Source organism: Hipposideros armiger, unplaced genomic scaffold, assembly GCF_001890085.2.
Source record: "Hipposideros armiger isolate ML-2016 unplaced genomic scaffold, ASM189008v1 scaffold_396, whole genome shotgun sequence".
Classification (NCBI taxonomy): domain Eukaryota; kingdom Metazoa; phylum Chordata; class Mammalia; order Chiroptera; family Hipposideridae; genus Hipposideros; species Hipposideros armiger.
The window spans coordinates 1,393,104-1,403,257 of record NW_017731746.1 but is presented as its reverse complement, the minus strand read 5'-3'; the positions used below and the strand labels follow the sequence as shown (position 1 = coordinate 1,403,257).

General features: G+C 55.2%; 3 protein-coding genes across 3 annotated transcripts in view; 1 reads left to right on the top strand and 2 right to left on the bottom strand.

Moving 5' to 3' along the window:
- Positions 1-2,012: 2,012 nt before the first annotated feature.
- On the top strand, positions 2,013-4,826 carry RNF26 (ring finger protein 26). The gene has a single exon (XM_019663559.1). It carries the CDS (start codon positions 2,590-2,592, stop codon positions 3,901-3,903), a length of 1,314 nt encoding a protein of 437 aa, XP_019519104.1. The 5' UTR covers positions 2,013-2,589; the 3' UTR covers positions 3,904-4,826.
- Positions 4,827-6,588: 1,762 nt separating this feature from the next.
- Positions 6,589-8,649, bottom strand: C1QTNF5 (C1q and TNF related 5). The gene is made up of 3 exons (XM_019663564.1): positions 8,414-8,649; positions 7,888-8,141; positions 6,589-7,484 (listed from the first exon to the last, which is right to left on the bottom strand). Exons 1-3 carry the CDS (start codon positions 8,545-8,547, stop codon positions 6,967-6,969), a joined length of 906 nt encoding a protein of 301 aa, XP_019519109.1. The 5' UTR covers positions 8,548-8,649; the 3' UTR covers positions 6,589-6,966.
- Positions 8,650-8,801: 152 nt separating this feature from the next.
- MFRP (membrane frizzled-related protein) overlaps positions 8,802-10,154 on the bottom strand; it is a 5,662-nt gene continuing 4,309 nt past the window's right edge. The window contains exons 7-8 of the mRNA XM_019663577.1: positions 9,619-9,746; positions 8,802-9,533 (exon numbers count right to left, since the gene is read on the bottom strand). Of these exons, the coding sequence (XP_019519122.1) occupies positions 9,309-9,533; positions 9,619-9,746 (353 nt within the window). The 3' untranslated portion in view covers positions 8,802-9,308. The remainder of the gene's footprint in view (positions 9,534-9,618; positions 9,747-10,154) is intronic.

Sequence of the window (10,154 nt, the reverse complement as noted above, 5' to 3'; positions counted from 1 at the left end):
GATTCATAACAATAGCAAAATTACAGTTATAGAGTAGCAATGAAAATAATTTTATGGTTGGGGGTCACCACAACATGAGGAACTGTATTAAGGGGTCGCGGCATCAGGAAGGTTGAGAACGGCTAGTTTAGAGAGCTTAGCATTGTGTGGTTAGAGTTTAGATTGGGTTGGCAGTAGAAATAGACAGTTGTGTAAAATCAAATACTGTAACAAAATGGGAAGTTGGAGTCTAGGGAGAGGCCAGTGGAAAAACTAGTGGATTTTTAGAAATTGCAGTCCTTGCTTTGCAATATAGTGTAAATCCTATTGGGAGCCCCTGTCTCAGTAAAGATTTGCTTCATACTGTTAAACAAACAAACACACAAACAAACAAACAACTTAACTTCCAAGGCTGGAAACCGTTTTTTTTTTTTTTTTCTTAGCCTCTGCAAAAAGCTTTATTGTTTCCATTTGGTCCAAGGCATGGGAGAGGGCTCCTGGGTGGTTAGAAGACTGCCTAGTGGTTTTAGGGAGAGGCTCAGGCAGAAGCCCAACACCAGGGGAGGAAACCTTTTTAAAAGAAAAAATGGGCCAAATTGCTAGCCAGAAAGGACAAGGTCTTGGGCATGAAGTCTAAACCACCAGCAGCATGGCTAGGTAGAAAAGATAAGCATGTCCACAGTCCTGGAGTTGACGAGAGCTTTTATACATTATGTTTTAGAGAAGAAAGAGATAAGTTGTTTTGAAAGAATTTACATTAGCTACAGATAAGAGTGAGGTGAGGTGGGATAAGGTGAAGAAGGGACAGTCCTATGATAGGAGCATACTCTGTAAGGAAGAAATAGTTACCATATTTGATTGGTTACAAGTAACAGTCCTGAAAGTTCATGCATATGCAGGATGCAGTGGCGTCTAGTGGTTGCTAATAAACCCCTGGAGTTTGATTCAAAGCTCCAACATACACATTCAGGAATATAATCGTTTAACTGGCCCACAGCTATTAACTCATTAACTATTCCTGACTCTTTCTCTCACTCTCCCACAGCTGTAATTTAATTTAGAACATCTCTTGTCAATACCTCAGCTTTGTATAAGCGGCGTATTAGGGAATAACGGATTCAGGCAGCATTCAGGGAGGGGTGAAGGGGGACAGACACTTTCAGGAGTCCAGGCCACAGTGGAGATGAAGAGTTCACTACAAGCAAGAAATTAAAGCAATGCTGACCAGGGGAAGGAGAAGCCCTAAGTATCCTTCGCTTTAGCAGAGAGAACACCAGGCTTCACAATATATTTGGGGTGGGGTCTCAAATATATTTTGAATATTATTTGAATATTAAAGAAAAAGGTAATTTATTGAGGAGCCTCCCAGGCCATAGATATCTAATTAGAGTACTCAAGTAAACAAATTAATACGGACTGGGGTAGGAGGGGGAGCTACTTCCGGCCTGTGGCCTCCTTTTCTCAAGGACATCTGAGGATGCTGAGAATACCTGATAGGGCTTGAGAAAACAGTTTGGAATAGCATCTTGGGAATCTCCTATAACAATCTGTTTCCCCTTGTGAACTGCTTGATAGCAGGCCCCGTCTTAAACATTTTTTGTATGCTCCGTACATTTGTAGGAGTTCAATAAATGAGAGAACAAAGGAATGAATAGAGGAGGAAGAAGCAGAAACTCTGAGGAGGCGGAGGCGGTGCAATTCCAGAGCCCAACTCAGAGGCAGTGACCGCCGACCGGCACCTAAACAGATCATTCATAGAGGCCAAGAGAAAAAGCAGCGCCCACATTCAGTGCCAAGCAAAACGCTGCTCTTTCCGTGATCGGTCATATTCCGCCTCTTCCTGTCAACTGACCAATCACCGCCTCAAAGGGCAGAGATTTCAATCTGTCTCCTCCCCTTCCTTTGAAATGTAAATAAATTTGGGCGCCGTTCAAATGGACCAATGAGCGCTCGATGTTCCCTGCCTGTTGACTCTCGTCAATTGGCCGAAATTCGTCGTCCCTCCTTCCTTATCATGCCTCTGGCCCCACCCCTTCGCACACAAGATGGCGGCGCCCAGCGGAGTGGAGGCCGTATCTGGGGTTTGCTGAGGTTGACTCCCCTTCCCACTACCCCTTTGGGCGCAAAGCGCCGCGAGTCCAGAGGACGGGGGCCGGGCGGGGACAGGGGCACCTGCGTAGCTGGACCGCGAGCCTGCGCCCAGCCTGCGCCGCCCCCACCCGGCCCCGGCCCGGTCCGATCCCATCCGTTCCCGGTCTCCTCTCGGTCTGACTCATTGCCTGTCCGTGGTACGCCACCACCAGGCCTGCAAAGCTGAGGTCTGCCCTCCGGCCCGGGCTCACCTCCACTTGAGAGATGTTTGGCCTCTTCCCTTCCAAACAACCCACCTTCAAAACCGGGACTGTTGGACCAGCATCTGGCTCTGGCTCCCTCCATTGAGATCCCACTTCCCTCTAACCCACTTATGTCAGACTCTTGATCCTCTCCCTGGGTTGGAGACTTCTCACTTTCCTTCCAAATTAATCCTCGACCCCCCAAAATACTGGCATCTTTGACACCCCCCTCAACTGGGAGCCAGACTTCCTTTGGACTAACCTTTGTAGCCCTATAATGGAGGCTTTGTACCTGTTGGTGAATGGTGTGGGCCTAGTGCTGGACGTGCTGACCTTGGTGTTGGACCTCAACTTCCTGCTAGTGTCCTCCCTCCTGGCTTCCCTGGCCTGGCTCCTGGCCTTCATCTACAACCTGCCACACACGGTACTGACTAGTCTTCTGCATTTGGGTCGCGGAGTCCTGCTTTCACTGCTGGCCTTGATTGAAGCCTTGGTCCGGTTCACCTGTGGGAGCTTGCAGGCCTTGTGTACCCTGCTGTACAGCTGTTGCTCTGGCCTGGAGAGCCTAAAGCTCCTGGGGCACCTAGCCTCTCATGGGGCACTAAGGAGCCGGGATATACTGCACCGGGGTGTCCTCAATGTGGTCTCCAATGGCCATGCTTTGCTGCGCCAGGCCTGTGATATCTGTACCATCGCCATGAGCCTGGTGGCCTATGTGATCAACAGCCTGGTCAACATGTGCCTCATTGGCACTCAGAACCTCTTCTCCCTGGTGCTGGCCTTATGGGATGCAGTGATGGGGCCGCTGTGGAGGATGACAGACGTTATGGCTGCCTTCCTAGCTCACATTTCCAGCAGCGCTGTGGCCATGGCCATCCTCCTCTGGACTCCCTGCCAGCTAGCACTGGAGCTCCTGGCCTCAGCTACCCGCCTCCTGGCCAGCTTTGTGCTTGTCAGTCTCACCGGCTTGGTGCTGCTGGCTTGTGTGCTGGCAGTGACGGTGACTGTGTTGCACCCAGACCTCACCATGAGGCTGGCCATCCGGGCACTCAGTCAGCTCCATGCCCGGCCATCCTACCACCGGCTCCGAGAGGATGTTGTGCGGCTGTCTCGTCTAGCACTGGGCTTGGAGGCTTGGCGCCGAGTCTGGAGCCGAGTCTGGAGCCGCAGCCTGCAGCTGGCGAGTTGGCCAAACAGGGGAGGGGCACCTGGGGCTCTTCAGGGTGGCCCTAGAAGGGTGCCCTCAGCCAGGACCTGGCGCCAGGACACTATTCCTGAAGCAGGACCCAGATCAGAGGCAGAAGAGGAGGAAGTCAGGATGGCCAGAGTGACTACTGCCTGGGGCCGGGAGAGGCTCAATGAGGAGGAGCCGACAGCTGGGCAAGACCCATGGAAGTTGCTGAAAGAGCAAGAGGAGCGGAAGAAGTGTGTCATTTGCCAGGACCAGAGCAAGACGGTGCTGCTTCTGCCTTGTCGGCACCTGTGCCTGTGCCAGGCCTGCACTGAAATCCTGATGCGCCACCCCATCTACCACCGCAACTGTCCACTCTGCCGCAGGGGTATTCTGCAGACCCTCAATGTCTACCTCTGAAAACTCCCTGCCTGCCCACCTCTCCAGCTCCATGCTCTGTGCAGCCACCTGTGCTAGGACAGCATTAACACCTGATTTCCGGGTCCTGGCCTGAATCTCCTGCTCCCATGGCTGTCATGCCAAGCCTCCAAGCTATACACCCAGGACACTGTGACTGGATGCTCTGGAAGACTGTGACCTGGGTGGGGACAGGGTAACAGCTTCTCTTTACCCAGCGGGTCCCTGTGATTCTGAGGATGGTGAGTGTGTCACTATGCAAAACCCTGAGACTGTTTGCTAAGGACTCCCCTCCAGCTTGCCAGGGCCCACCCAGATGCCAGCTTCTGGGGCTCCCCCTCTCTACTTCTGGATTTTCTGTTGGAGATTTGCAGGTCCTCTCTTCTCCCTTCCCCCTCCCCATTGCCTCCCCAGCTTGTGCAGCCACAACACATCAGCGTCATTTGGGTGTTTTGGCAACTCAAGGGCCTTGGAATGATCTTGAACCTTTACTTTCAGCCAGAACTACTGCTTGGTAGGTTTTGAGGGTAGTGTCTCTCAGGTGCCTTTAGAGCTACCATTTCTGCCTGTCGTGATCTTATAAGGCTCCTTCCTAACATGATCCAACAGCTGGGATCAAGAGTTTACCGCTGGGGGGGTGAGGGGGGTGTCTGCACCTGGCTTTGGGACCATGTATCCTCTGGCACCCTAACTCCACTAGGAGCCTCAGGAAAGAGAACCAGATTTCTACTCATATCCCTTTCACTCCCCACAACACAGAGAAAAATGGCATTCCCCTTCTATTTGCCTCTCCATGGCATTGGTGAGGGCAGACTGTGCACATCACTAGGGTCCAAACACAGTAGGGGCCAGGGCCTAGGGACATGCAGTTCCCTGAGGGATCTGTCTGGCCCAGTTTCCAGTGAATAAAGTTCTGTTAACAGTTCTGACAGTCTCTGTGTGCATCTTTGCAAGGGTGAGCAGTTGGTCAGGGTAACTGACATTACAGCAGGGTCCAGTCCTGCTAGAGTCACAAGTGTGGTCTGTCGGGAACTTGGTGGGGGAAGGGAGAAGATAGGGTGGGAGTACTGTGCCTTGGGGGTGAACCCATGCCAGGTGTGGCTGAATTAGCTTTTATCCCCTCCAATTTGTGTCTTCACATGCATGGGTTTTGGAAGTCCCTCCCTATCTTCTGTTTTTGCCAGAATTAAGCCCGTGTAGAGAGGAGTGTGAACTTTCTCATTCTCATCCCTTGAGTCAGCCTTCCCAGCTTTTCTTCTGGTGCCCCTCTTCTCAGTAGGGAACTTGGGGTTCCTGCTGCTTGCAGTCCAATGTATTCTCTGATCCCTGGAGGAGCTGGGGCTTGTTTTTGTGTCTCTTGGCATAGAGTAGTGCTGTGATGGGCTACAGCAGCGGTCGGCAAACTTTTGAGACAGAACATACCCAAAGAGCCGTATGTGGCTCGCGAGCGGCAGTTTGCCGACACCTGATCTATATATAGTATGGCTGTGGCACCTGGTGGAGGAGAGCTGGGGGCTGAAGCTCAGTACTTCTGATGCTTGTCTCTAGCTCAATTATCCAGCCCAGTCCCCATTGGTCATACCTACCCTCATAGGACCAGCAGGAGAGAGGGGCAACACTTACCCATAATTGTATGTTAAATCCAGGAGAACAATGCCAGGGACAGCCTTCTGGAAGGGCGGGGGTGGGGGGGGGGGAAGGGTAGGTCAGGAAGAAACTCTGAGAGGCTCCTCCACTTTCTTTTGTGTTGAGAGGCTGTGCTAAGGTGGACCTGGAAAGCCCTGGTTTGTTAGTTATTGGTTTGCAGGGTGGGGCCAGGGCTCTTTTGAAGGTCAGAGGAGGGGAGCCTTGCAGGGGCTTTGTGGTTAGCCTCAGACTTGGTGGCGCAGCCCACCCAGGCTATGCTCAGCATAGTGGGGGAGAGTTACCCACATCCACCTTGGAGTTGGAAGGCCTGAGGGAGGGCTTTTTCTTCTCCCAATCCTGGAGAGGAAGCTGAGCAAGGGAAGCCTTGGCTCTTAACAGTCTCTGTTTAGTGTGAGAATAAACACTTTATGAGAGAAGATAAACTTTCTGAGCTGGGAGCAGAGGATCCCCTTTTCCTCCACCCCCATCTGGAATTTTATTGGCAGACCTCCCTCCCCCTAACCACTCTAGTTAGAAGTCAAGAACGCATTGACTACGCTGGCTACCCAGGGTCATTGCTACATTCTGGAGCTGGGGCGCCCTCTTGTGGTCATCTCGGAAACGACTTATCTCTAGACAGGGACATTCCATTCCCCTGGCATTGGGATAGAAAAACAGCTTTCCAGTCATCTAGGAACCAAGCAAGCAGCCAGGGCAGTCATGGATAAAAATCCATGGCTCCTTTTTGTTGATCGGGACAGGGGTGTGTGTGGTAAAGGTAGTCCCTACCCAGTTCATACGACATCTTTGAGTTAGAAAAAGGTGGCCAGAGCCCCAAACCAGGAGAGCACCCTCCTCAGTCAGGCACTCTGGTTAACAGCTGAGGGACAGCTCCGTGGGGTGGCCTCTCATTCACTTGGGGCTGTTTCCTGTATGTCCTGCCCCTTAGCTCATCCTGCTCAAGATCCCTCCCTTCTCCCCTTTCCGTCTCTCCCTGTTCCCTCCCTCCACCCTCAGAATCAAGGCATCCCCACCACTCAAGAAGAAAGGCTGAGCCAGGAGGAGGGTTTTTTAGATTTATTGAATGATTTCTAAGAAAAGGGCCCAAGAGCAGGAGGGGAAAGGGAAGGCCCAGAGAAACAGGACCAGAAAGAGAGCACCCCACCTTGGGGTCCTGGGTCAGAGGGCCTACACCTGGCTGCACAACGCACTCCTTTGGTCTTGGACAGAAATCCAACCAGTGCCCCATGCTGCCAGCCTTGATCTTAGACAGCCTCCGTCCCCAGTCCCTGCTAGCAGCAGGACAGGCAGGCCCTCACCCTCCCTCCGGAGTCATTCACAGCATTCCAGGGGGGCCAGCCTTCCTGGATGATGTGGCTATCAGTGTCACACCCTCCTCTCCTAGGAGTGAGAAAACATGAGCTCACTTTCCAGGGGGCATCAAGCGAAGACAGGGGAGCTGTGCCAGTCAGAATATACCAGAAATCCAGAGAAGGTGCTGTCCGTCTTGATGCTGGCATAGATGCCAATGTAATCACCCACGCCCACCTGCACCCACACCTGGTCCTCAGGCTCCAGCCTCACCATAGTGCCTCCGGAGAGCGAGGCTGGCTTAGGCCACCCCCCAAAAAACTGGAAGAAAGAGGCGATGGACTCGCCGTTCTTGACCAGATCAAACTGCAGGCTAGCCCGGTAGACGGTGGCGTGGACCGCGAAGTAGTAGACCCCCGGCACCTGGCAGGTGAACTTGCCGGTGGTGGCGTCGTAATGACCCTGCTCGTTCACCATCACCCGGTCAAAGGGTAGGGGCGCGTCCGACGGCGGAGGCACCCGGCTCTCGGAGCGCTTGGCGCTGAAGGCGGAGCGCGGAGGCACGGAGCACTCCCCTGCAGGCCCGGTCGCCCCCACAGGGCCCGCCTCTCCTCGCGGTCCTGGGTCCCCACGGGGACCCGGTAGTCCTGCGGGGGGGTAAGGGGAATGGTTCGGGTGAGTGTAGCGCCCTGTTCGCCTGCAATGGGGTGCGCAGAGGGCGACTCTAAGCAGCCTCCCCATCCTCTCTAAACTCCCCAGTCGCCACTGCGGGGGCCCGGCTAGTGCCGCCCTGAGCACCAGGGCCTCCCACCCCTTCCCCGCGTCCTGCAGGGCTGGGGCAGATCTGACAGGCTAGTCAAAAAGGGTCCCAGGAGTTCTGGCCCCGCGGGCTGAGTCACTCTCTCCTGTCCCCTCCCAGGGCAGAGTGGGAATGGGCGGGACGGGAGCGGCGCCCCCTGGCGGGAATCTGCAGCTCTGTGCTGGGCTCTCCCGCCCCACAGAGCTGGAGCAGGGGCCGCGCCAGCTCCGACATCCCTGTGACCTTCTTACCCGGCCTCCCGCCCTCGCCTTTCTCTCCGGGAGCCCCGGGCGCGCCGTCTCGGCCGTCGCGGCCGTCACGGCCTGGCAGGCCCTGGCTGCCGTGGTGGCCCGGCGTGCCTGGAAGGCCAGGGTGCCCCGGGCACAGGCTGGGGATCTTGTTGTCGTCCAGTGGGGGTGAGCCGGCCGCCAGGCCCAGGAGCAGCAAGGCGAGGAGCGGCCTCATGGCTCTGGCACGCGGAGCCGGAATACCGGGCTCTCGTAGTCTGTGGGCCAGGCAGGACAGGAGTCGGGTCCCAGAATCCTGGGGCCTGCCTCGCTCCCTACCCCCAACGCGGCCGAGTGGGTCCCAACCCCACTGCCATGGCCCTGGAGCTGAGCGACCGCGGGGGGGACTTAGAAGGGGTGCCCCTAGATCCGAGAACCCTGAAAGCACAGCCGAGTGGGAAGGGAGAGGCCGGCCCCTTCCCTCCCCCACCACCCCGGCCCGTGCCCAGTCTTTCCCACAGTCCCCTCCCCCATCCTCCATCAGACTCACCCCCCTCCCGGCTCCCGAGGCGGCTCGCTCGCTCTATGGCCTCCTTCTTGGCGCTTGATACTGCGGACCCTCCAGTTGACCCTTGTCCCCGCCCCTGCGCTTCTCTCCAGCCAGGCGCCCCCTGCCCTCGCCATCCCCCGGTCCTGGTTCACTCTCTGCCGGCTCCGCTCAGCTCCTCCCAGACTCCAAGAGGAAACCAGTTGTTCAGGGGCCAAGAGCTCCGGGCCGGGAAATAGGGAAATAACTCGTGGTGTCGCCCGGCAGCCGGCCAAACTTTGGGGGGAAGGGGCGGGAGAGAGAGACTTGAGCCGGACACAGAGACAAAACCGTGAGACAGCCACTAAGGGCACGTCTTCCTCAAAGGTGCTGGAAGGAGAGATAGTGCAGTGACAAAGAGACCAAGGACAAGACTCCAGTCCAGGAGAAATATAAGCTGAGAGCTGCGGATGGAGAGTTTTCAGAGGCAGATAGACAACTGAATTCCCAGGGCTTAGAACAGGGCCTGCCACATTACCAGGTACTCAATACGTTTTATTGAATAAAGGAAAAAGTCAGAAGGTGGGTAATAGAGAATCTGGAAAAGCAGATGGAGAGGGGGGAAGGCAGAAGATAGGAAATGGGGGTCAGGGGCTTGGGTGGGAAGTTGTTTAGATTGCTAATGGCACTGTGGGGAGCCAGGCCTGCTGTTTGGGGCTAGTAAAGGGACATGGAAGGAACTGGGAGAGAGAGTGGGAGAGTCTCATTATCCCAATTGAGGACTTCTTCTCCCCTCCCTAGGAGGCCTCAAAAAGGATGGGCAGAATCCCATGCTGGTCCCCCTTCCTTTGTTTACCTGCCTGCCTGCCCTGATAGACAAAGGAGATGGGCAGGCAGAGGGCAGGGGTCCACTTCAGGGTCAGGGCTGGGCGCAAGCCTCCAGACCAGCTGCCTCAGGCAGCCTGTTGCAATTGAAGGGCCAAGGGGTACCCAGTAGTGCCAGGCCAGACTGGCACTGGTGCTCTGTGTCCTGGCAGACAGAGCGGCAAGGGGGAAGAACACTGCCTAGTGGGGTGCAGTGGGGCACCAGCAGCCCACAGAGGAGCCTCCGGAAATTCTGGTAGCAGGGCAGACTTGTCAGGCTCTGTGGAAGGAAATCAGCCCTCAGGCACCCACTCCCAGGCTCCCTCCCTTTCCTGGGGGCCCCTCCTTATCTCTGCTCAGAGCACCTTGTAACCTCTGAGGACCTCCACCACTTCCTCCTGGGTGGCCATGCCCACCCAGATGTTAGGGAAGGCCGTGGTGTTGTAGCTCAACCCGATGCACATCTCCACTTGTACAGGCTCACAGGCCAGCTCTGCAGGGGTGGGAGAGGAGGGTCACTGTGGGAACCACTCACTGGCTATGTAACAGGCAAGTCACCTAATCACTCTATATGGGTCAGAATGGGGTTGTGAGAATCAAAGGAGATAAAATGGAGAGATGCTTTATACATATCAAGGATTCTTTATCCTCAAGAGTCTGCTCTAAGCATCACTGGCCAGACCTGGGCATTATGCAGGCACCTCTGATCTCAGGAAGCAAGAGGCACCAGCATTGGCAGAGACCACTCAGCATCTGCAATAGAAGGAACTCCCCTGCTCTCTAGTTCATCTTTGAAGTGGGCGGTGGAGAAGAGTGTTCTCTCTCTCTCTCTCTCTCTCTCTCTCTCTCTCTCTCTCATCCTCCTCTGTGTCTCTCTCTCCCTCCACTCTCTCACTCTCTC

Excerpts from the sequence above, each read along its gene's own strand:
- RNF26 (XM_019663559.1), top strand. The coding sequence starts at position 2,590 with ATGGAGGCTTTGTACCTGTTGGTGAATGGTGTGGGCCTAGTGCTGGAC.
- C1QTNF5 (XM_019663564.1), bottom strand. The coding sequence starts at position 8,547 with ATGGCGAGGGCAGGGGGCGCCTGGCTGGAGAGAAGCGCAGGGGCGGGG. Across the intron at positions 8,142-8,413 it reads CCTCGGGAGCCGGGAGGGGG|ACTACGAGAGCCCGGTATTC; the intron begins GTGAGTCTGATG and ends CCTGGCCCACAG. Across the intron at positions 7,485-7,887 it reads AGGCGAGGGCGGGAGGCCGG|GACTACCGGGTCCCCGTGGG; the intron begins GTAAGAAGGTCA and ends ACCCCCCCGCAG.